General features: G+C 43.5%; 2 protein-coding genes across 3 annotated transcripts in view; one reads left to right on the top strand and one right to left on the bottom strand.

The window, feature by feature from the left end:
• Positions 1-713: 713 nt before the first annotated feature.
• Positions 714-26,177, bottom strand: LOC115894172. Its single transcript, XM_030920518.1, has 5 exons — positions 26,111-26,177; positions 25,574-25,965; positions 24,905-24,960; positions 16,366-16,458; positions 714-1,030 (listed from the first exon to the last, which is right to left on the bottom strand). Exons 1-5 carry the CDS (start codon positions 26,175-26,177, stop codon positions 1,000-1,002), a joined length of 639 nt encoding a protein of 212 aa, XP_030776378.1. The 3' UTR covers positions 714-999.
• Positions 25,818-26,465, top strand: part of REL (REL proto-oncogene, NF-kB subunit) — a 43,409-nt gene continuing 42,761 nt past the window's right edge. For both annotated transcript variants that reach the window (XM_010377526.2, XM_010377509.2), the window contains exon 1: positions 25,818-26,185. In XM_010377526.2, coding sequence (XP_010375828.1) covers positions 26,176-26,185 — 10 coding nt within the window. In that variant the 5' untranslated portion in view covers positions 25,818-26,175. The remainder of the gene's footprint in view (positions 26,186-26,465) is intronic.

The following is a 26,465-nucleotide window of genomic DNA, read 5'->3' as shown; positions in this document are numbered from 1 at the left end:
CTGAGGTAGGAGAATCACTTGGACCTGGGAGGTGGAGGTTGCAGTGAGCCAAGACCATGCCTCTGCACTCCAGCCTGGGTGACAGAGCAAGACTCCATCTCAAAAAAAAAAAAAAAAAAGAAAAAGAAAGAAAGAAAGAAAAAATGAGTAGTAAAAAGACCTGTGGCAGGAGCATACTGTCTCCAAGAATCAAGGAGGAGCTGAATTGATTTAGACACGTTGACCTAACGTCAGAATGAGAGCAGTTGGAGAGAAAGAGCTAGGCTGATAATGGGGGAAGGGAGGACAGCAGGGGAAGCCTGGGGTTCAGCCAGAGACACACTTGGGTTGTTTGCAGCCAGTGTCCATTCTGACTGGCTAAAGTTGAGCCTTAGCACCACTAACATGTAGAGGGAAGGATTTCCTTAAGAGAAATGTTTTGATTGTGAAGGCAAGACTAGTCCAGTCTGAAAGGCAAAGGGAGATATGCTTGGACCCAACTGCTCTCAAATAAGGTATTATTAATAGAGACTCTTTTCCTTTGGCTACTACTACGCCAAAAAGGGTGACACGGGTCCAAAGAACTCCAATAAAAAAGGAGAGATTTCAGAGAAGAGACTGGAATAATCTACACACCCACCCCACCCTCAACCAGGGAGCATAGTTCCAGGAAGCTCTTGAGAGGTCCTCTCTTAAAAGGTCAGATAAGGAGTCAACAATAAGTTTAATTGGGGAAATCACCCTTTAAAGACTACGACAGTTATACCAGATAGTCAGGCAACTGTGGCCGGATTTGGGGAGGGAGGTCTGGGAAGATGGGCACAGAATGTGTGCAGCATTACCAGTGAGTTTTGAGGTGGCTCAGTCAGAATACTACAGGTGGGAATGTAGGCATGGTATGTACCTTGAGGGGACATACCCAGGAAACTTTTGGAGGGGGCCTTTCAGAGAAGGCACAGGAAGATGAAGTGAGCTGCAGTGAACCAGGCAGGACAGTGGTAGATGGAGTCCAGGCCCAGGTTAGATAATTGATCCAACAGGACAAAACCACCTGCAAGGAGAAAGAAGAACAAGATATGTTTCAACAGTCACGTTGTTAGCAGATTCAAAACTTTATAATTTCATATTGCTCACTATGGTGGACCCCACAAAGCAGAACTTAAGGACCATATCAGAAAAACAAATGTCCTGACTCAAAAGCAAAGGGAAATAAAGATGAAAACACTAATCAGTACAGCAAACAGTGCTGGCTGACATGTGATAAAGAAGGAAATGGCCAACTGAAGAAGCAAGGTAAAATGTGAAAGACTCGGCTGCGCTGCCCTGAAAAGAGAAGTGGAACAACAGAGGCATATAGATGATCAGAGACATATTCCACTTCTCAGTAAAAGACAGGACATAAGGTAATCTGCTGCTGCCTTTGACACAGCTTTAATCCTCAAGGCAGAGAGAGGCAGTGCTCTGTGGACCAGCACATGGCAGAGATGTTTGTCCTCACCAAGCCTTAGTGAAAATCCTCAGAGCCACAGACAAATAGGTACTAAGAACCTTCTATGTGCCAGGTACTGTTCTAGGCACTGCGAGTACAGCAGTGAACAAAATAAAGACCTCTGCCCCCTGGGAACATACATTCCATAGCAGCTTCAGTTGAGGAATCCACTACTAATGATTCTCCAGATTAAACAAGTGAGAAAACTGCCCCAAGAGGCAGGTATCACAGTCCTATGAAAATCCAGGCAATGGCCAGGCACGGTAGCTCACACCTGTAATCCCAGTACTTTGGGAGGCCAAGGCAGGCAGATCATTTGAGATCAGGAGTTCAAGACCAGCCTGGCCAACATGGCAAAGCAAAACGCTGTCTCTACTAAAAATACAAAAATCAGCCCGGCGTGATGGCGTGCACCTGTAATCCCAACTACTTGAGAGGCTGAGGCAGGAGAATCGCATGAACCGGGGGCGGGGGGGTGGCGGCGGGAATTCAGTGAGCCGAGATTGTGCCACTGTACTCCAGCCTGGGTGACAGAGCGTGGGCAATCGCTCCTAGGCATTCAAAAGGGGTGATAAATATTTAGGAATTGTACATGCCACAACCGTAACAGCTTAAAATCTTGCACAGTGAGAGTATTTACACCAAAGAAATGAGAAAACACTGCCAATCAGGGCTGATTTATTTGAGAGAGCCAGTTTACCAGCACACCATTCCAATGACTGCTTACAAGAGGACATGGGGCTGTGTTCCCGGCTCGACGGGGACACAGGGGAAATGGAAATTAAGGGGCGTTAAATCTACAGAACGGGGAGGAAAGGATTCTCCAGCAACTTTTTTTTTTGAGACGGAGTCTCGATCCGTCGCCCAGGCTGGAGTGCTGTGGCGTGATCTTGGCTCACTGCAAGCTCCGCCTCCCGGATTCACACCATTCTCCTGCCTCTGCCTCCCGAGTAGCTGGGACTACAGGCCCCTGACACCATGCCCAGCTAATTTTTTGTATTTTTAGTAGAGACGGGATTTCACCGTGTTAATCAGGATAGTCTCGATCTCCTGACCTCGTGATCCGCCCGCCTCGGTCTTCCAAAGTGCTGGGATTACAGGCGTGAGCCACCACGCCTGTAATCCACCGAGCCCCAGGATTTTCCAGTAACTTCTAAGGCATCACTGAAAATTTATAAATTTTGCAAGAGGCTAGGAAGGTTTCAATTTCCAGACGTGCCCTAGGCCATAATTAACTTATTGTTGAAAGACTTCTCCTAACATAGTGTAAAGTTCATCAGTCAAGAACTATAGAAAACTGACATCGATTGAGAGGTATTAAGAACAGGCTGATATCTAAAAGTTTTTTTCTTTTCTTTTCTGTTTTCTCTACTTCCCACAGATACCGCTGGGCCTCTGCTAGGCTTGTTAGCTGGTGCCAATACTATGTGTGTATTCTGTGATTCTGGGGACTTTATTTTGATTGGTGAAGTAGATGTTCATATGATTTTTGTCTGTTCATCAACTGAACCTCTTTCCCCTCCTTAAAAGTCTTGGTGGGAGGCAGAGTCTATCTCCTTTTATAGAAGCATAAAATGTCACTTACTTTCCCAGCTTCCCTTGCAGTCATGTGGCCAAGATGCAGCCATGTGCCCAAGGCTCGGCCAGCGAGATGGACCCACTCTGGACTTTGAACCAGGAGTCAGTGATGCACAGATGAGGCCCGACAGAGAGGTCCCCATGATGATGGGGACACCACTCAGCTGCTGACAATGCCTTCACCAGACTAGTTCATAGGTCATAGTACGCAAAGCCAGGTTTTCCTGTCTTCCATGTAATTCCCCCAACTACCCAATGGACTACGGATAAATTCCTTCTTTGCTTAAATCAGGCAATGTTGGTTTCTGTGGCTCATAACCTAGAATCAGGACTGATATAACTGGTCTAACTGCTGTAGGGGAAAGCAAATTAGTTCATGTTTTCTAAGTCGGGCGTGGGGCTGGTGCTAGGATAATCTTCTCTGTTCTGTTAACCCTATGAACTCTAAAAGTGGAACACACAAGAGACATTGACTGCAGCCACCGGGTGAAGGCCCTGGGCTGAGGCTGAATGGTATGAGAGTGTTTGCAGGAGATCTTCATGGACTTTAATATCCTTGGTCTTTACCTTATAAGAGAAAGGAAATTTGATTCGGGGGGCATTCCTCCTTGGGAATGTATTTAATAACTAACATATTATTAAGAAGGGGGAAAATGCCAGCTAAACTTTGACAAAATGGTCTTTTGTCACTTAAAATGTTTATACTTTATTAACAACCTCTTTTAGACTTACTTGGACATAGATTTGTATCATAGGTTGCGCTTTTGCATGTATACAAAGGAAAATATAAGCAAAATAACGTAAAGTATTCTTAGAAGCTCTTTATATTAGAAATCCAAATATTCTGAATCATCTTTGCTTTCAAAGTTGAACAAGTTTTTTTTTTTCTTTTTTCTTTTTAATTTTTAGACAGAGTTTCACTGTCGTCGCCCAGGCTGGAGTGCAATGGCGCAATCTCAGCTCATTGCAACCTCCACCTCCTGGGTTCAAGTGATTCTCTTGCCTTGGCCTTGCGAGTAGCTGAGATTACAGGAGCCCGCCACCACACCTGGCTAATTTTTGTATTTTTAGTAGAGACAGGGTTTCACCATGTTGGTCAGGCTGGTCTCGAACTCCTGACCTCAGATGATCCACACGCCTCAGCCTCCCAAAGTGTTGTGATTACAGGTATGAGCCACCACGCTCAGCTGAAAGTTGGACAAGTTTTTATTGAATGTCTTTTTTCCCCCCAAGACATAGTTCACACAAGCCTGTAACATACTCTGAATACAGATTTTTCTATATAGGACCTCAATTTTGGATGATATTTCAAAAGTTTTTTAAGTTTTTTATTTTGAAATAATTTTGGATTCACAATAAGTATAGAGCTCTCATGTGCTCATTACCCGGCTTTTCCCCATGTTCTGAAGCACTTTTTGAAAACCAGGATATAATTCACACACCATAAAATACATCCCTTTAAAGTGTACAATTCAGTGTTTTTAGTGCATTCATGAAGTTGTACAACTGTCACCACTATCTATTCTAGAACATTTCTCTTGATTTCTTTATTAAAATCCTTCAAGGGACTATTCCAGAACATTTCTATCACTCCCCAAAGAAACCCTGTTATCTATTAGCAGTCATTCCCCATTCCACTCCTCCTGCTCCCCCAGCCCCTGCAACCACTCATCTACTTGCTTTCTGAATCACTTTTTAATTCAGAATGGCCTGTGTGCATCTCAGTGTCACTCTCTGTGTCACCAAGAGCACTGATGATAGAGCATTTTATAGGAGAGTGTTTCATTCTGTCTGCAGTATTTTCTTCCAAGCTGCCGGTATCTGTTCTTAAAGTTTTAATACACATGTGCAGACAATGACAACTCCATCATAACTGCAGCCTGGATGATGAGACTATAATATGAACACCAATTTCAGAGAGGTTAAAATATGAAAAATTGCCAGGCATGGTGGTGGGTGCCTGCAATCCCAGTTACTCGGGAGGCTGAGGTGGGACAATATCTTGAGCCCAGGAGTTCAAGACCAGCCTGGGCAACATAGCAAGACCTAGTCTCTTAAAAAAAATAAAAAATGTGGGGGAAGAAAATGAACATGGACATCTTAGAATTAATGAAATACTGTAATAAAAGTAGGTTATTTAGGACATTTCCATTTTATTGGCATTATATTATTGTCAGACAGCATATTGTCACACATTTCTATTATTTGATCTACTTCATATCTTCTGGGGAGCCAAATGGATGCTACAGCTGAGGACATATGAGATTAAGAAATAGGACAGTGATGAGTTTTCACCCCACGGTGCAGTAGGTATTGATAATTTAATTAAATAATGGTTCTGCTCCCACTTCACAGCCTTTTTGGAACAAAGGCTAACTATCCCTGAGTGGTTGAAGAAGGAATTCAAAAGGGCAATGGATTTTATGGAGAGAGAGGTGGAGGTGAACCTTATAAAATGGGAGCAGGGTAGCAGGTCTCCAGTGCTCACCTCAGGGAAGTTCACTGGTAGGACAGCAGAGTGATGCCTCTTGTCCTCTCTGCAGCCCTCATTACCCATGCTGGTAATTTTCGAATGGCCCACTCTCCACCCTTCTCTGCCCTGCTATGTGCCCAGGCAGGCTGACTGCTGCAGACTACATTCCCTACTCATGACAGTCCTCTGGTTTCTGGTGGGTTTCATCGATAGGAGGGAGTTATAAGGGGGGAAGAGTGAGTAGATAGGATGATATCTACCTCCCCTCACAGCCCACACTCACACCTGGCCAGTCAGTTTTGGTTCTGGCTTCTTCCCTCTGCCACATTCCTGTTGAGCAGCATCTCTGCCTGCCTTGGCAACAGCTCCCACTGAGTTACAGTAACAGCTCCCACCCCTTGTCCCTACTAGAACTTTCTAGTATCTAGTTCCTGAATACATCTGCATCCCCTGTTGGTACTTTTAACTTTGCCCACATCTCCACAAGGTGTGGACATGGTTAAAGGTGGTGTCCCTTTGCTAAACTCTCCTCAGGTTCCACTTTGAATGCACCATCTGTTTCCTGTTGGAACACTCAGTCCTTCCCAAAGTGGGTGACTCACAGACAGCTGAGTGCCTCTCTCTCCTCTCCTCTCCCTCCCTCTACGGGTTGGTGCCCCTGCACCAGGCACCCAGTCCTCTCTCCTACATAATGCACTCTTGCTGGGCCAGGTTCTGTTCTGCAAATGGGGGCTGTATTAGGCCATTCCTGCATTCCTATAAATACTGGAGACTAGGTAATGTATAAGAAAAGAGGTTTCATTGGCTCACAGTTCTGCAGGCTGTACAGTGTCGGCATCTGCTTCTAGGGAGGCCTCAGGAAGCTTTTACTCACTGTGGAAGGGGAAGCAAGAGCAGGCACGTCACATGGAGGAAATAGGAGTGCATGGGGATGGAGTGGAGGGGAGTGGTGGTGCCACACACTTTCAAACCACCAGATGTCCTGAGAATTCACTCACTATGGGGAGGACAGCACCAAGCCTTGAGGGAGCCACCCCCATGACCCACATACCTCCCATCAGACCTCCCTCCAACCCTGGGGATTACATCTCAACATGAGATTTGAAGGGGACATCCAAACTATATCAGGGGCCAATAGGTGAAATTGAAGGAGAAGATATTAAAAAGCCCAATTTTGTCTACAGATAAAAGATACATTCTATAATCCAGTTTAACCAATAAAAAAATTGAGATTTTTGATTCCCAAGATCAGTATCTAGTTCTCAGCTGCTTCGGCACTCAGAATGTATGGGACATCATTCACTGCTTCCCTTACATCCCAACAACCACTCTCAATTGTGTATCTCCAGTTTTAGACCCATATAGACAGCTGTCTTGTTGTTCCACAGGCTCCTCATTGAACATACTCACAGCAAACTCATAATCTTCCTCGTTCTACCCTCAAACCTGGGGCTCCTCCAGTGTTTCCTGTTTCATTCCATGGTACCACTCTCTACACCGCTGCTCATGCCCCAAACCTGAAAGTCATTCTTGACACCTTTTTTTCACCCTTATATATATTAATTTTCCAGACACGGTAGATCCTATGAACAGATCATTTATCCGGTCCATCCACTTCTCTCCACCATCATAGTTATACCCCAGTACAAGCCATCATCAACTCTTGCCTGGACAGAGTATTAACTTACAGTCCTATGAGTTCAGCTTTCTTCTTCCCTGACCTCTCAACCATTCTTTAATCAGTATCCAAGGCCTTTTGCATGTTTCAAAATCAAATCTGAGCATGATATTCTTCTGCTTAGAAGCTTTTAGGGCTCCCAACTGGTCATACGATAAACTCCATTGGGAAGGAGAGTAAGAGGAAGAAAAAAGTTTTTTTAAGGATAAAGTCCAAGGGCTCACCATAGCTTAAAAGGCCCTTCAAGATCTTGCCCTTGGCCTGCCTCATGAAGAACTAAATCGTCTTCACAAACGGCACTCCAGACACACTGGCCTTCTCGATCCCTTGAAACACCTTGCTCCTCTCCACCTCAGAACATCAAACATTCCATTCCAGTTCCATCTGCCCAGAAAGCTCCATCAGCTCCCACATCCCCAGTCCAGCCCTTTCATTCCTTGCCTGGGCTCCAGCTCCTGCACTTGTCCTGTGTAACACTTGTCACCATTATCGATATGTGGTCACTTTGAAGCTCCTTCCGAATTGGAACCATGTCCACTTTGTTCACTTCTATGTCTCAGGGCCTAGTACATAGCCTGCCTTGTGGTGGTTGTTTAATACATATCTGTTCAATGAATGAATGATCTTGAGCCCCTAGTTTTTTCACTTTGAGCCTGTTTCTTCATCTGTTAAGCTAGAGGAAGGGAGGTTTCTTCCAATGTGAACAGTTCATGATTTTATGACTGCAAACTACTTCTTTGAACACTAAAATTGCTCAGTTGAAGATAAAATCGTTAAAGAGGAAATTCTCTTTTTTCAAATTTTAACCATTGAAGTCTCAGTCATAAAGAGGAAATCCTTGAGACAACTGTGCTGCTCCCACCTGTCCACGCTCTACTGGGAAATACAACATACACAACAGTCTCACAGGTTAAAAGGCATCTTTGCTTTCAAGAGTTTATCTCCTCTCTCTCAAGAAAGTTAAATTACAGGTGTGGCTTGATGTTTCTAGCTACCCTTCTGATGCACATAAGACAATCCATAAAACCTCCAAACCTTACCCTACTGAGATGTCCCAGATTCTGATGGCACAAACAGGGATGGATTTCAAATTTGTGAGCTTTATCATTTTCTTCTTTTGGGAGTGGTGGGTGTTACTAGAATCTTTATACATTATACTGTTTTAAAAAGTTTTAAAGTGGAAACAAACTAAAGAAACAAACTGAGATCTCTAGAATCTCAGATATAGTTAGTTAAGATGAGATCAGGCCATGAGCAGTGGCTCACACCTGTAATCCCCGCACTTTGGGAAGCTGAGGTGGGGGATCACCTGAGGTCAGGAGCTCAAGACCAGCCTGGCCAACATGGCAAAGCCCCATCTCTATCAAAAAATACAAAAATTAGCAGTGGCAGGCACCTGTAATCCCAGCTACTTGGGAGGCTGAGGCAGGAGAATCGCTTGAACCCAGGAGGCAGAGGTTGCAGTGAGCCGAGATTGTGCCATTGCACTCCAGCCTGGGAGACAGAGCAAGACTCCGTCTCAAAAAAAAAAAAAAAAAAAAAAAAGGGATCATACTGAGTTAGTATATGACTGGTGCTCTCAGAAGAAGATGAGACAAAACACAGACACAGACACAGAGGGAAGAAGACCATATAAAGACAGAGGCAGAGATTTGAGCTGTGCTGCAACAAGCCAAGGAACACCTGAGGCTACTAAAAGCTGAAAGAGGAAAGGAAGCATCTTCCTCTAGAGCCTTTGGAGGGGGAAAGGCCTTGCCAACACTTAGCTTTAAGGCTTTTGGCCTCTAGAACTGTGAGACAATACATTTCTGTTATTTCAAGCCACTTAGTTTGTGATACTTTGTTACAGAAGCCCTAAGAAATGAATGTATCAACCTTTAGGAATTTATTCCTTTAGAGCACAGGGTGGCAAACTATAGCCCATGGGTCAAATCCAGCCCACTGCCTGATTTTGTATGACCCATGAACTAGGATTTATTTTTTTCAGAATAACATTTGCAGTCAATCTGATGATAGGAAACACCAACTTTAAACATCAGTTAAGCAAAATGTTATCCCCCGAAAAGGAATATGTCTTCTCATTAGTAGACTTCTATTACAAAAAATTGTACTCAATTATTGTTATATTTTTAATTTCATCAATTAAAAATGTGCAGAAGTTTGTTTTCTCTTGTTATATGAGGACCTATGTAGTATCCACAATTTTGCCTCTTGGCCCATGGATATAGTTTGTCCGTGTCCCTACCCAAATCTCTTCTCGAACTGTACTTCCCATAATGCCCATCTGTTGTAGAGGAGCCCAGTGGGAGGTAATTGAATCATGGGGGCAGTTAGCCCCAGGATGTTCTCACGATAGTGAGTTCTCACAGATCTGATGGTTTTATAAGGGGCTTTTCCCCCTTTGCTCAGCACTTCTCCTTCCTGACACCATGTGAAGAAGGATGTGTTTGCTTCTCCTTCTGCCGTGATTGTAGGTTTCCTGAGGCTTCTCCAGTCATACTGAACTGTGAGTCAATTAAGCCTCTTTCCTTTATAAATTACCCAGTCTCAGGTATGTCTTTAGTAGCAGTGTGAGAATGGACTAACACACCCACAAATCCTAAAATATTTTCTTTTTTAAAAAATAGAGACAGATTTGTTGCCTCTGTTGCCCAGGCTGGAGTGCAGTGGCACTGATTATAGCTTGCTATAACCTCCAGTTCCTGAGTTCAAGGAATCCTCCCACCTCAGCCTCCCAAGTAGCTAGGACTACAGGCACAGGTAACCATACCCAGCTAATTTAAAAAATTTTTTTTGTAGAGATGAGGTCTTGCTATGTTGCCCAGGCTACAAAGTATTTTCTATGTGGCCTATTAGACAAAAAGTTTGCTGAACTCTTCTCTAGTGGAATCTCAGTTTCACCTACTCATTTAGCCAGGGAATTTCTAAGCATCAGTAGAAACATTTTTATTACGATAAAAAGGATCTATTTTTTAATCTGTTTTCATCTTATATAACTTTCCAGTTACTTTTTTTATAGCAGCTTTATTGAGATATAATTCACACATTATGAAATTCATCCGTGCAGTTCATACACTTAAAGTACACAATTTAATGGATATTAGTAAATTCAGTTTTACAACCATCATTACAATTAATTTTAGAACATTTTCAGGGCTCCATAAAGAAATTCCTTAGTAGTCAGACCCCATGTACCCCTGGCCCCAGGCAATCACTCATCTACTTTCTGTGTATGGATTTGCCCACTCTGGACATTACATATACATTTTCCATGTTACTTTTCTGTATTTGCTTTGACTGATCTTAATTTTTATTTATGTTATTTTAATACTTTAAAACAAGAATCAATACTGTGTGAGTCTTAGGAGTCTTTGACACTTCTGACATCCTCTCTTTTCCATCATGAAATTTATCCCACAGATAGGGTCCCACTGGCTACATTTCCCTTACAGAAATGTTAAATGCTTGAATATCCAAAGGCTAAGAAAGTGGTACTCAGTGCATAGGAGTCCTCAATCTCCCAGCTTGTAGTTTTTTGAGTTGCTAAGTTATGATATGTCAGGAATCAGCCCAAATATCTGTTATAGCTTATAGATAATATGAATCTCTTAAACGGGGGGAAAAAGTGGTAAAAAGAAAACTGCTTGCACAAATTGCCCTTGAGAAACATGGCATAGTATTTAAATATTTCATTTTAATAAAGTGTTCTTTGTTCTTTCAGAATCGAGATTTTTTTTTTTTAAACCATGCTTGGCCTCACCAATAATCATTTGCTTTTATTATTGCTAACAGGTCCTCTGACTGGAAGCTACCACTTCATCTTGACGGTTATAGTAATTAGTTATAATGACTTTTAATGGGTCCTTGAGTTCTTTCCTTACTTATTAAAGAGCCATAGCATTTAAATCACCTCATCTACTGTTTCGGTTATCTATTGCTGCATAACAATCCACCCCAAAGCTTACTGGCTTAAAACAACAACAATCATTTTATTATCTCATGGTTTCTGTGGGTCAGGAATTCAGGAAGAGCTCCACTCGGTGGTTCTGGCTTGATGTCTCACATGCAGTGGCAGTAGATGGAAGAGCAGGCATTGGGAGAGCTTGGGATGTCAGGGCCTCTCCATGTGATCTGTTTACATGAGTTAATTTGTGCTTCCTAGCAGCATGGTGGTCTCAGGGTAGTAATGCTTCTTAGACAGTGGCTCAAGGCTCTAATGCAGGGTACAGAGAACCAGGGAGAATCTGTACCACCTTTTTTGACTGAGTCCAGAAGGTCACACAGAATCATTTCTGCCATACCCTACTGGTCAACGAGTCACTAATGTTTGGCCCAAAATCAAAGGGAGGGCCACAAAGTTCACCTCTTCATGGGGGGAAGATCAAGGAATTTGCAGGTATGTTTGAAAACTAAAATTAGCTGGGCCTAGTGGTGTGCACCTAATGTGGTCCCAGCTACTTGGGGGGCTAAGGTGGAAGGACTGCTTGAGCCCGCAAGGTGGAGGCTGCAGTGAGCGGTGATTGCACCACTGCTCTCCTGCCTGGGAGATAGTGCAATACCCTGCCTTGAAAAGAATTTAATTAATTAAGTTAAATAACGTTTTAAAACTGCTACAAGCTGTGCAGAAACATTCTTTGGTTTACGCAATTAGTACTCTGGCAAGAGACATTTCTGTCTTCCGTTTACTTCCTTGTTTTTCTTCTTCTTTAAATGATCCCCTTTAAGTGTTTACAAATTTAAACACTTAAATTTAATATTTTGTTTGTTTTATACGTGTTCTGTATATAGACCAATTCTTGTGCCAGGCCCAAATATTTCCGGCTGCTCTGTTCTGCTCTACCTACTTCCTGTTTGGTTGACTTTGATTTCCTGTACTCTGTCAAAAAGCTTCATTAAAGTTGTAAACTTCCATTTTGACCTAGGCACTGTGTTCTATTTCTGAATCCGCCAGTGGTCTTGAGCAACAGTACACATACGGTAACTGTTAAGTATAATACAGGAAGTGAAAATCAAAGTACTATGTCTGAAGATTGATAGAATTAAATGCTCAGTTTAAGGAAATACATGATGGAGACCATTTTTTAGGAGCTCAGACCTCAGCCAGGCTGAGTCTCTCTTTTAGGGATAGTTGGATCTCTCTTATTTTGGGCTGCAAATAACAGGAAACTCAACTGATTTAAATCATAATGTAAATTTGTTATCTCATATAACAAGGAGTCTGAGGTAGGATGGTTCCAATTCAGCGGCTAATCATGTCACCAAAAACTCAGATTCCTTCCAGTTCTTTCTGCTCTAACATCTTCAGCATGGTGGCTTTATTTTTATTTTTTGAGAAAGGGTCTCACTCTGTCACCCAGGCTGGAATGCAGTGGCATGATCTTGGCTCACTGCAACCTGCACCTCCCAGGTTCAAAGCGATTCTCATGCCTCAGCCTACCAAGTAGCTGGGATTACAGGTGCGCACCACCATGCCTGGCTAATTTTTGTATTTTTAATAGAAATGGGGTTTCACCATGTTGACCAGGCTGGTTTTGAACTCCTGGCCTCAAGTGATCTGCCTGCCTTGGCCTCCCAAAGTGCTCAGATTACAGGTGTGAGCCACTGTGCCCAGCCCATGGTGGCTTTATTTTTAACTCATTGTCTTAAAATGGCTTCTGTGGTTTACTTGTCACATGCAGACACAGCAAAGTCTAGTAAATTCCCGGGTGTCCCTTTTTATGAGTGGGAAAAAAACAAAACAAAAAACTATTTCAGTTCGTTTGAGCCGCTATAACAGAATATTGGAGACTTTGAGTAATTTATAAAGAACAGAAATTAATTGTCTCATAGTTCTGGAGGCTGGGAAGTCCAAGATCAAAGTGCTGACATCTTGTAAGGACCTTCTTGGCGTGTCATCACATGTAAGAGTGCAAGAGAGCTCCCCCTTCAACCTTGAGTCCTTTTATAAGGGTCCTAATCCCATCCATAAAGGTACCACCCTTATGACTTAATCATCTCTTAAAGGCCCCACCTCTTAATATTATCACATTGGGAATTAGGCTTCCAACACATGAATTTTGAGGGACACATTCAAACCATAGCAAAAACCTATTCCAGGCTGCACATGGAATCCCAGAACTTTGGGAAGCCAAGGCAGGCGCATCACCTGAGGTCAGGAGTTTGAGACCAGCCTGGCCAACATGGTGAAACCCCGTCTCTACAAAAAATACAAAGATTAGCCAGGCGAGATGGCACATGCCTGTAGTGCCAGCTACTCAGGAAGCTGAGGTATTGAAAAATCACTTAAATCTGGGAGGTGGAGGTTGCAGTGAGCCAAAATTGTGCCACTGCACTCCAGCCTGGATGAGAGAGTGAGACTCTGTCTCAAAAAAATAAATAATAATAAGTAATGTGACCAAGATTGTTTCAAAAGTCTAAGGCAAAAAAATATATTCAAAATATACCCAATAATAGGAAAGTATGAGTTTATTATTTATAATATTGATCTATCACCTTTTATTTTTCTGAGATGGAGTCTCGCTCTGTTGCCCAGGCTGGAGGGCAGTGGCACAACCTTGGCTCACTGCAACCTCCGCCTCCCGGGTTCAAGCAATTATCCTGCCTCAGCCTCCCAAGTAGCTGGGATTACAGGCACGCACCACCACACCTGGCTAATTTTTTATATTTTTGGTAGAGATAGGGTTTTACCAGGCTGGCCAGGCTGGTCTCAAACTCCTGACCTCAAGTGATCTCCCTGCCTCGGCCTCCCAAAGTGCTGGGATTACAGGCATTAGCCACCACACCTAACCTGATCTATCACTTTTAGTTAAGCACTAAGTAAAAATAAAGATGTACACATTTACCGTGAAAATGAAAACATTTCAGCTGGGTGCGGTGGCTCCCAAAGCCTGTAATCCCAGCACTTTAGGAGGCAGGGGCAGGCGGATCACGAGGTCAGGAGATTGAGACCATCCTGGCCAACACAGTGAAACCCTGTCTCTACTAAAAATACAAAAAAAAAAAAAAAAAAAAATAAGCTGGGCATGGTGGCGCGTGCCTGTAATCCCAGCTACTCAGGAGTCTGAGGCAGAATTGCTTGAACCAGGGAGCCAGAGGTTGCAGCAAGCTGAGATCACGTCACAGCACTCCAGCCTGGCGACAGAGTGAGATTTTGTCTCAAAAAAAAAAAAAAAAAAGAAAGGAAAGAAAAGAAAATGAAAATATTTCATCTGGAATATCCAAAATTAGGTTTAATATATTTTAAATCTCATTAGACTTTTTGATAGTTTGCTGTAACTATTATTACATGAAAGTCATGCTTGTCTTCAATCTCAGTGGTATTAGATATCTAAATATAAGCCTGTTTTTTTTATGCAATAACTTAGAAAGCCCAACCTCCTGCTCATAATTTCCTGTTTTTCCAATTTTTCAACTCCCTGGTTACATAAAATCTGTTCTTTAAGCTGATTAGGACCTACAAGCCTTGGAACCATTCCCAGTTTCCTAGGATATCTATTCTCTAGATCACCTCCTTCCTTATAGTGCTCAGTATAAAATCCAGGTCAGGCACGATGGCTCATGTCTATAACCTCAGCACTATGGGAGGCCAAAGCAGGAGGACTGCTTTAATCCAGGAGTTCGAGACGAGCCCAGCGAGCATAGGGAGACCCCATCTCTACAAAAATAATTTTAAAATTAGCCAGGTATGGTGGCTTGTCCCTGTAATCCCAGCTTCTCACGACACTGAAGCAGGAGAATCACTTGAGCCCAGGAATTTGAAGCTACAGTGAGCTGTGACTGTGCCATTGCAAGGTGACGGCTGGTCTCTAAAAAGAAAAAAAAAGTCTATGGCATGAAAGAAAAATCCAGGCTACCAAAGTTTATGTATATATGATATAGAGTGATATAAAATACACAATAAAAGTTACACAAGGATATACTCCAAATTATTACTCTTGGTTATTTTTTGCATAGGGTTGGTCATTTTACTTGACTTTCATTTTCTCTGCCTTAACTTTTTTTTACCATGATCAAGTAATAGAAGAAGAAATAAACCAAAGCCTGTATATGAAAAATCTCTAGAAGACAACACATACAAACATAACTCACATGCATGTAGGTGATGTCTGTATTACTGAGGTAGAATTATAGGTGAGTTTTCTTCTTTTCTCCAATCTTTATTTAATTTTGTTTATTTGTTTTGTTTTATAGAGACAGGGTCTCACTATGTTTCCCAGGCTGGTCTTGAACTCCTGGTCTCAACTGATCCTGCCACCATGGTCTCCCAAAGTGCTGGGATTACAGGTGTGAGTCACTATGCCCAGCCTTTCTTTAATGTTTTATATGTGTATTTTTTTTAGGTTGTAATTTAAAAATAAACATATTTTAGCAAAAAATCAAAGACTTTGAATGTTATTAAAGAATTTAGGTCTGGGAGCAGTGGGTCATGCCTGTATTCCCAGCACTTTGGCAGGGTGAGGTGGGAGGGCTGCTTGAGCCCAGGAGTTTGAGACCAGCCCTGGGCAACATACTGAAATCTCATCTCAATCTAAAAATAAATAAGTAAAATATGCATATGAACTTAGTAACTGGTTGGCCCAGCTCGCTTGCTTTCATGACATTAATCATGATTTTGATACCTGTCTTAATATAATCACTATCATACCTCTCTGCAGGCATAGTTATCACTTTGGGCAGGAGTTGAGCCTTGTGTCTCTTTTTTTTTTCTTGATGGTATCGCCCAGTGGTGATACATTGTCACTCCTATCAATACTGGAGTGATTCAATGTGTAATAATTTATATTTTATTCGGCATTTAATGAGCATTTACAATACTCAAGGCACTATACTAGCCACTCTAGGGAATAAAAGATGAACAAGACACAGTCAATGCCTTTAATTAAAAAAGTAAACGCACTGATTTTTACTTTTCCCACACAGGTATTGAATTGAGAATTTTTGGCAAAAGACATAAGAGTCTTAAAAGATATGGAGCCTGTGAATGCTAAACCTTCATATATTTGCATTTTTATTAGTAAGATTATGGCTGCCAGTTATATTGCTTTATATCTTAGGTCACATTTTGAAAGGTGATGTGACATAGTGAAAAAGAAACAAAGAGTCTGGAGGTCTGGTTTCAAGTCTCAACTCAACAATTAACTAGCTAATGAACATGGGCAAGGTACTTACACTTTCCGTGCCTCATTTTCCTCATGTGTAAAATGAGGGAGATGAACTAAATGATCTATAGGGTTCCTTCCAACCGTAAAATTGAACTCTCTCCTGTTGAGACATAAAAGAGGCACCATATGACTTGAAGGTGATGATGACTTCATTACTCGTTCTGAAAAATGTTAATTCTAAATCGGAACAAGTAATCACTGGATCTCATGGTTGTGACACATCAGATATTACTATAGTTAGAGAAACCCAAGTCAGCACACTGTGTCATACTTCTAAGCAGTGCTATATACGCAAAACTAGCATACCACAGTATAGGGCCTACACAATATAAATAAAAGATTAAAAAGAGATTTTTTTTTTTTTTTTTGAGATGTAGTCTTGCTTTGTTGCCCAGGCTGGAGTGCGGTGGCACGAGATCGGCTCACTGCAATCTCTGCCTCCCAGGTTCAAGTGATTCTCCTGCCTCAGTCTCCTGAGTAGCTGGGATTACAGGCATGCACCACCATGCGCAGCTAATTTTTTGTATTTTTAGTAGAGATGGGGTTTCACCATGATGGCCAAACTGGTTTCAAACTCCTGACCTCAAGTGATATGCCCGCCTCGGCCTCCCAAAGTGCTAGGATTACAGGCGTGAGCCACCACGACCCGCCAATTTTTTTTTTTTAATAAAGACAGGGTCTCGCTATGTTGCCCAGGCTGGTTTAGAAATCCTGGGATCAAGCAATCCTCCTGCCTCAGCCTCCCAAAGTGTCAAGATTACAGGCGTGAGCCGCTGCGCCCAGCCAAGAAAATTTTTAACAATGGATATTTTACGAATGCTTTTTGGAGTTTTTATGTACTAAGATTTCATTTCTCTGGGTGTTCATTAATCTTATGTTTCAGTTCCTTAAATGAAAATAGGTGAGTGGTACAGGTTTCCTCAGAGGTATAGTTTTTACTTTAGGGACTATCCCTTTCCCCTAAAGTGTGCTTTAAAGATGGCAGCACATGAACTTGTGTTAGATAGGAGGGACAGCAGGCAAAACTGATGACAGGATCTAGGTCTGCTGTCACATGCCAAACTGTGAAATTTTTTTAAGAGACAGGGTCTTGCTCTGTCACCCAGGCTGGAGTGCAGTGTTGTGTACAAAACTCACTGCAGTCTCAAACTCCTGGGTTCAAGTGATCCTCCCACCTAAGCCTCTCAAGTAGCTAATATTACAGGTGCATGCCCCCACACCTGGATTTTTTTTTTTTGTACAGATGGGGGTCTCGCTATGCTGCCCAGGCTGGTCTCCAACTCCTGGTCTCAAGTCTCAGTCTCAAAGTGCTGGGATTACACGGGTGAACCACCACACCCGACTCTCATTCTTTTTTTTTTTTTTGAGATGGAGTCTTGCTCTGTCTCCCAGGCTGGAGTGTAGGGGCGTGATCTCGGCTCACTGCAAGCTCCGCCTCCCAGGTTCACGCCATTCTCCTACCTCAGCCTCCCGAGTAGCTGGGACTACAGGCATCCACCACCATGTCCGGCTAATTTTTTTGTATTTTTAGTAGAGACAGGGTTTCACCGTGTTAGCCAGGATGGTCTCGATCTGCTGACCTCGTGATCTGGCCGCCTCAGCCTCCCAAAGTGCTGGGATTACAGGCCTGAGCCACCACGCCCGGCCCCGACTCTCATTCTTTATGAGTTTTTTTTTTGTTTGTTTGTTTTTTCCCCTTAGTTTTGTCTTTTACAACCTTATAAATCACGTAAGTGAGTTTCAGAGATCTCAAACAATACTAATGCAATAAGTAAACAGGAGAGCAGGAGTGGGGTTTGGCCAACAGCACTGGTGAAATTCACTTATGGTGGTCGAACCCAGCTGTTGCAGCTATTTGTCCTTAATAGTGGAAGGACACCTCCTCACTACAGAGAGTTGGGCAGTGACTTCTAGTATGTTAATTGGGACTACAGGGTACTCTCAATTAGGTCTAATTTTTTGTAAGAGAACCGTGTGGCTTAAATTGATGTAAAGTATCTACATAAACTACATAACGGAAGACAGGTAACTCAAAGAGGGTATCAAAGAGGAAATCTGGCCATTTATCTAGAATTATCTGAGGGAGAACACCATTGAATCCAACAAATACAATCATTCTGGTGGTTATCAGAGAAGTGTAAGAATCACTGTTATACATGTCCACGTATTCAGAGGAAAGAGTACCAGTGTCTGCAACTTCTTTTGAAATACATTTTTAAAAACCAGATAGATGAATGGATAGACAGAGGGATGGAAAAATAAACAGGTGATAAGGCAAGTGCAGTAAAATGTTAGTAGTGGAATCCAGTTAGTGGGTATACATATGTTCCCCGAAAAAATTTTTCAGTTTGGCTGTATATTTGAATTTTTTTTTTTTTTTTGAGATGGGTCTTACTCTGTTGCCCAGGCTGGAATGCAGTGCAAGGATCATGCCTCACTGTAGCCTTGACCCCCTAGGCTCAAGCAATCCTCCCTCCTCAGCCTTGCAAGTAGCTGGAACCACAGGTATGTGCCACCACACCCAACTAATTAAAAAAAAAATCTTTTGTAGAGATGGTGTCTCACTTTGTTGTCCAGGCTGGTCCTGAACTCCTGGCTCAGGTGATCCTCCCACCTTTGCATCCCAAAGTGCTAGGATTACAGGCATGAGCCACCATGTCTGGTCCCAATAATTTTTATAATAAAACAGGAAAAAAAACTGCCAACATTTTTGAGTGCTTTCCCTGTGTCAGGTACTTTGTATTAGTGATCACAATTAGTCCTCACAAGAAGCCTGTGAGGTAGGTACCATATTACTACCCCTATTTTACAGATAAGCAAACAGGCACAGAGAGGCTAAGGGACTTGCCCAGAGTCTCACAGCTAGCAATCTAGGACGAGTTAAGATTCAAATCCAGGCCTGTGTGTTTGCAAAGCCAGGGCCTTTAGCTGTGGAACAGAGAGAATTTAGCAGATGTTTTCCAGAGCCTCCGTTAAATATTACTGAGTATTATAAAACTTTTAGAAGAAAACATAGGAAAATATTTTCATAACCTCAGTCCAAGAAGAGTTCTTGAACATTACATGTAAAACACTATCAAAGAAAATAAATCAGCCGGGCGCGGTGGCTCAAGCCTGTAATCCCAGCACTTTGGGAGGCCGAGACGGGCGGATCACGAGGTCAGGAGATCGAGACCATCCTGGCTAACACGGTGAAACCCCGTCTCTACTAAAAAAATACAAAAAACTAGCCTGGCGTGGTGGCGGACGCCTGTAGTCCCAGCTACTAGGGAGGCTGAGGCAGGAGAATGGCGTAAACCCGGGAGGCGGAGCTTGCAGTGAGCTGAGATCCGGCCACTGCACTCCAGCCTGGGCGACAGAGCGAGACTCCGTCTCAAAAAAAAAAAAAAAAAAAAGAAAATAAATCAGACTTAATTAAGTTAAAAACTTCTATAAAATAATGAAAAGGCAAGCCACATACTAGGAGAGGATACTTGCAATGCATATATTTGATAACAACTCTGTGGCATCCATAGAGGTGCTCTGCTCAGATCTCCATTCCAGAGGGGATCTGCCTCAGCTTTCAAGCCAAGGCCACAAATTTCCTCGGAGCCACCTAGCCAATTATAAGCACAGAGGTAGTATAAGGACTCACTATCTCTGTGCACAGGGTTTGTGTTAGAGCTCCCCATTGGATTTACTGAGACTTCCTCAAAGATGCACTCTCATCTCACTCTCTTTCTACCAAATTTACCTTCCTTTCCCATTTCTTTTCACCAGTGTTAGACCTGCATCTTAAGATTTTCCCTGCCTGTAACTTTTTTCTTTCCCCTTTATCTTTCATAGATGTTACTCCCAATAAATCTCTTGCATTATTAATTTCATATTGGTACTTGCTTGCCAAAGAACCCACCTGGTATACTCATATCCAGAATGCATAAAGAATGTCTACAAATCGATAAGAAAAAGATAGATAATCCGATTTTTTTTTTTTTTTTTTTTGAGATGAGTCTCACTTTGTCGCCAGTTTGGAGTGCAGTGGTGTGATCTCGGCTCACTGCAGCCTCCTCCTCCCAGGTTCAAGCGATTCTCCTACCTCAGCCTCCTGAGCAGCTGGGATTACATGTGTGTGCCACCACGCCCGGCTAAATTTTGTATTTTTAGTAGAGACGGGGTTACACCATGTTGGTCAGGCTGGTCTTGAACTACCGACCTCATGATCCGCCTGCCTCGGCCTCCCAAAGTGCCCAGCCCCAATTTTTTTTTAATGGACAAAAGACTGAAACAGGTACTCTGCAAAGGAAGATAGCCAAATGACTAATAAATTTGTAAAAAGGTGTTTAGTATCTTGGCCAGGTGCAGTGGCTCACGCCTGTAATTCCAGCACTTTGGGAGGCGAACGGGGGCAGATCACAAGGTCAGGAGTTGGAGATCAGCCTGGCCAATATGGTGAAACCCTGTCTCTTCTAAAAAAAAAAAAATTACAGACGGACGTGGTGGCTCACACCTGTAAGCCCAGCACTTTGGGAGGCCAAGTCAGGCGGATCACCTGAGGACGGGAGTTCGAGACTAGTCTGAGCAACACAGAGAAACCCTGTCTCTACTAAAAATACAAAAATAAAAAAAAAAATTAAAACAAAACCAAAAAAATACAAAAATTAGCCGCATGCGGTGGGCGTGCCTGTAGTCCCAGTTACTCAGGAAGCGGAGGCAGAAGAATCGCTTGAACCTGGGAGGCGGAGGTTCCAGTGAGCTGAGATTGCGCCACTGCACTCCAGCCTGGGCGACAAAGCGAGACTCTGTCTCCAAAAAAAAAAAAAAAAGGAGTTCAGCATCTCTAGTTATCAGGGAAATGTATATAAAAACCACAAGAAGGTATTGCTACACCTGCATCAGAATGGCTAAAATTAAAAGGACAATACCAAGTGTTGGTGAAACAAACTGAATTATCTTAAGTTAGTTAGTTAGTTTGTTTTTTTAGACAGAGTTTCGCCCTTGTCTCCCAGGCTGGAATGCGATGGCATGATCTTGGCTCACTGCAACCTATGCCTCCCGAGTTCAAGCGATTCTCCTGCCTCAGCCTCCCAAGTAGCTGGGATTACAGGCATGCGCCACCATGCAGGGCTAATTTTGTATTTTTAGTAGAGACAGGATTTCTTCATGTTGGTCAGGCTGGTCTTGAACTCCCGACCTAAGGTGACCCGCCCACCTTGGCCTCCCAAAGTACTGGGATTACAGGCGTGAGCCACCACGCCCAGCCTCTTAAATTTTCTTTTGTGGGAATATAATTTGGTACAACCACCTTGGAAAACTGGCAGTGTCTACTAAAACTAACATATATTTATCATATGATCCAGCAGTACTACTCCTGGGTGTAAACCAATGGAAATAAGTGCTTATATCCACCAAAAGATGGACAACAATGTGGACACAACTCAAATATTTATCAACAGACTGGATAAATGAAATGTGCTATATTCATACAATGGATTTCTCCCCAATAATGAATGTACTACTGTCACACAATATGGACATGACACATCAACATAATGTTAAGTGAGAAAGTCATACTTAAAAGAGTATATACTGCATGACTCCATTTATATCAAGTTTAAAAACAGATACAACTAATTACTGTCAAGGAGGTCAGAATATCCGGTGCCTTTTGCGGGTGGATATTGACTAGAAGCAGCCCTGAGGCAGCCTTTTGAGTGGCTGGAAGCATTCTGTATCTTAATCCAGGTGGTGGGTTACAAAGACTCTGTCCTTGGTGACACTCTAACAAGGCTTCTCTGAGCCCTGTTCTCCACTAGGCTTCAGCCTTGGCCTGTAACTACTGCAGATTCTGAGCACACATTATTTTATCCATGCCCCACACTAAGAGACCCAAACAAATACTAGCATGTCCCTAGGATGATGACTTCAGTCACCTTTAGTTCCTGCCTGGGAAAGCTCAAGACTGCCAAAATAATATATGTTTGTTCCAGTTCTACGAGCCTATGGTGACCACAACGTTTGATTTTATTCTGAAACTGTTACAACTGTATCCATTCAGTTTAACTATGGGTGTCTTGTTCTTTCAACAACCAAAAACATCTCATATGGAGCAATTTCACTTCTGATCCCTCACTCTTACTTTTTCATATTCTGGAATCACAGACTCAGAACACATCCATTTGCTAATCAGATTTGTTTGTTTCCTAGAGAATTGTGACTTTTTGACTGCTGCATCATTAAAAAAATTTTTTTCATATATTTAAGGTAAGTTCTTTAGTATCAAGAGTTCTAAAGGTTCTAAAGGTTCTCCGCCCTTTCAGATCAGTGCCCACTGTTTTATAACATATATTTGTAACATCCCCTTTAGTAGCTTGAAGTGAAATTCATAATCTACTTTACATGAATATTTTCAAATAAATAAAAATAATATTCTAACAGCAATATTAAGAAATAAAAAGAAAGCAATTTATAGGAAAATAATATCGACCTCAGTATGTAAATACCTGGGCATAACTACATTAAAAGACATAATATGGCCAGATGCAGTGGCTCATGCCTGTAATCCCAGCACTTTGGGAGGCTGAGGCAGGAGGATTGCTTGAGCTCAGGAGTTCGAGACCAGCCTGGGCAATGTAGCAAGACCCCATCTTAAAAAAAAAAAAGCTATAATGGGCCGGGTGTGGTAGCACACGCCTGTAGTCCCAGCTACTTGGGAGGCTGAGGTAGGAGGATGGCTTGAGCCTAGGAGATGGAGGCTTCAGTGAGTTGTGTTAATGCCAGTGCATTCCAGCCTTGGTGTAGAGTGAGACCCTGTCTCAAAAAAAAAAAAAAAAAAAAAGACATAATAAAGTTTGCAGATGTTTGTACTTCTACCTAGAATCAGTGTGAATGCAAGTGCTGCAAATGCAGCCTGATATTACTGTGTTGTATTTTTTTTTTTCCCCAAGACAGAGTCTAGCTCTGTCACCCAGGTTAGAGTGCAATGGCACGATCTCGGCTCACTGCAACCACCGCCACCCCTGTTCTAGTGATTCTCGTGCCTCCCAAGTAGCTGGCATTACAGGTGCACACCACCACGCCCAGCTAATTTCTGTATTTTTAGTAGAGACAGGGTTTCACCATGTTGCCCAGGCTGGTCTTGAACTCCTGACTTCAGGTAATCCACCCACCTCGGCCTCCCAAAGTACTGGGATTACAGGTGTGAGCCACCACACCCGGCATACTGTGTTGTATTGATGAGCTGTCAGTTACAATTTTCCAACTTTTAAAACATTTTTTAATAAAACAGTCTGTCTTCAATTTATACAATATTTGTATTCCTGGGAAATTCAGTGTATATTAAAATCATACAAAAATATTTTATATTTATATATGAAAGGGAGTTGTGTTCTAACCATATATTATTAAAATAGGCATTTCAACTACACAAATGTGAATGTTTGGTGAGACATTTGAAGGTCGTGAGGATGAGGGACAATTCTTGACTGTGCTCTTTCTTATCTCAAGGACCTGCTGCCTGCTGTTCCCCCAGCTGAAATGTTCTTTACCTGAATCTCCCTGTGAATGGCATTTTTTTTTTTTTTTTTTTTTTTTTGAGACAGAGTCTCACTGTGTCACCCAGGCTGGAGTGCAAGTGGCATGATCTCGGCTCACTGCAACCTCTGCCTCCCAGGTTCAAGCAATTCTCTGCCTCAGCCTCCCGAGTAGCTGGGGTTACAAGGAGCCTGCCACCACGCCTGGCTAATTTTTGTATTTTTAGTAGAGACGGGGTTTCACCATCTTGGCCAGGCTAGTCTTGAACTCCCGACCTCGTGATCCACCTGCCTCAGCCTCCCAAAGTGCTAGGATTACAGTCGTGAGCCACCGCACCCGGCCAGCTTTTTCTTATACTGAGGACTCAGCTCAAATGTCACCTCCTCAGAACATTCCTCTCCCTCAGTCACTTTTCATTTTGAAATTCCTTCAGAGAATTGAAAATGTTTTCCATCTCTTTGAAATGTATGTACATGTTTTAAAAAGCTAAATAAGCCTCTTGCTAGTTTTGCATCCTCAGAAGGTCTTTCTTGGGGGCCTTGGAGCCATCTCTTGGAAAGTGAACATCAAGGATGGTGCTCCACGTCTCTGTCTCTAGGGGGGTTTAAGCCTTGGCTCTTGGCTCCAAGATACAACTTTCCATTATTTTCCTTTGGATAAAGACAATTAACAGGTATGTAATGGATTGTATGTGCCTGACCATATGAAAGGATTAGGTTTATTTTTTTTGGTCTTTGCACTCTCTTCAGTGGATTGCCTGTGATGTGCATCATGGTCTGTTTTAGTATGTATCCAATAATAAAACTGTTTCATTCTTTTGTTGTACATTGTGCATTTCGTGGAAAGAATACTTCGGAGTTGGCAGGATATTTTTAATTATTTGCCCACCTGGGTTCCCCAGTTTTGGGCACTTGTATGGCAGGCTGATACTCCCCATTCCCTCTCCGTACTTATTTTAACTAGTAAGGGATAGGGCCAAGGGTATGGAGCTTTGGAGTCAGACAACCCTGGCTTTTTTAAACTGTGCCTTTTCTTACCAGCATTCGGAAGCGCTGTATGTTGAAGTAACTTCTCTGAACCCCGAATACTTCATCTATACAATTAGGAATAATAAATACGTCATAGATTAGGTATAGACATTATCTGACGCATAGCAGGTACTATTCAAATGAAGGAAACGAAGTTATCCTAGGTCCTTTAATGCACTAAATGTTTGCTCCATTTCCCCCTTTCTTGGTATCTGTGTGAAATCTCAGGATACAGTGTCCACTAAACTTCAGTGCACTGCGTAATGAGACAACGACCTGGAAGTGCGGACCTTTGGAGTTTAAACGGGTTTCAGTAGGTAAAAGACGTAAAGTTCACAGTACCCTCGCAATTTAGATAGAAAGAGGAAAAAATCAGCCGGGGTGGGGGGTCCCCGTATGCAAATACAGGAATTATAGAAAAAGACAGGCTCTGCCGCCGCCGCACTTCCCCCTCCGTGCTGGCGCGGGGGTGGAGATTTGCATGTGCGAAGTCGGGAAGAGGGGGAACCACCTCTCGAAAACCCCGGGCGTCGCCCTCCCGGGCCTGGAGGGTCGGCCCCGCTCGGCCGCCCGGCGCACCCCGAAAAGCTCCCTGGCGGCCGGCCCTCTCTACGTCATCCACCGAACCCCCCCCCCCCCGCCCGCTCCTGAACTTTAAACCACACTCGGAAGAACAACCTGGAGGAGGGGGATTTCTCGGGAGCCGGCGGCCTTCTCACGCTGCGACCTTCCGGCTCCCGCCGTTCCCTGCGCTCCCGAAGCCCATTCCAAGCTCCCGCTCCCTCGACCCCCGCCCAAGCCCTTCGCCACAGCAGCGCCGGGGGCGTATTCGCCGGGGCGGATGGTGAGAACGAGCGGGGGCGGGCAGGGCGGGGCACTGGGGGCGGTCGCGCGCGCTACGACAGCTAGGACGCCCCGCCCCACGCCTCCGGCTTGAAGGCTGCGCCGGCCTACGTCAGCCGCGGGAAATTCCCCTCCCGCCAGGCTGCCAGCCTCTCGGCCTGGCCGGCACTCTGCTCTCGTCCCGCTGCACCCCCTGCCCCTGGCTCCCGCACGGTGGACGGGCGACGCTGGGTGACCCGGAGCGCAAGAATTCAGGGGGTGGGAAGGTGTGAGCCGCAAACCCAGCGGAGGGCGGGAAGAAGGAGGAGGACCCTGGGGTGGTCGGGGGACTGGGGCCGCCGCCTGCAGAGGTCCCTCGGCCTCCTGACTGACTAACCACGGCCGCCTCTGGCCAGGACGCCGGGAACTGCCTGCGGGAAGGTGCGGGGAACGGAGCCATGGCCTCCGGTGAGTGTTCCGGGGCGGAGGCCTGGGCCGGGGGGAAGCAGCTCTTCTGGGGTTCCTGCCGCTGTGAGTTTAGGGAGCTCAGTTTTGGCTGGGGCGCGTTCTGTCTTTAAAATCTCATATGGTAAACTTGTCAGCTTTTAAAAAAGTTAACCTGTTTCAGGGTTTGCGTGCAAAATCCAAGCCACGCTCAGTAATTTGATCCTGTTGTCATAGCAGGAAACTTAGAAATTCGTAATGACTTGATTTTAGGATTAGGGAAGTCATAAGCGAACTAAAGGAG

This window comes from Rhinopithecus roxellana, chromosome 17 (genome assembly GCF_007565055.1).
Source record: "Rhinopithecus roxellana isolate Shanxi Qingling chromosome 17, ASM756505v1, whole genome shotgun sequence".
Classification (NCBI taxonomy): Eukaryota; Metazoa; Chordata; class Mammalia; order Primates; family Cercopithecidae; genus Rhinopithecus; species Rhinopithecus roxellana.
This window is presented reverse-complemented; position numbering and strand designations above follow the sequence as displayed.

Coding starts and splice junctions, on each gene's coding strand:
- LOC115894172 (XM_030920518.1), bottom strand. CDS start 26,177: ATGGCTCCGTTCCCCGCACCTTCCCGCAGGCAGTTCCCGGCGTCCTGG. Junction 25,966..26,110: donor GCCAGAGGCGGCCGTGGTTA/GTCAGTCAGGAG, acceptor CGGGTCACCCAG/CGTCGCCCGTCCACCGTGCG. Junction 1,031..16,365: donor GAAAATGAGGCACGGAAAGT/GTAAGTACCTTG, acceptor TTCTCCTTGCAG/GTGGTTTTGTCCTGTTGGAT.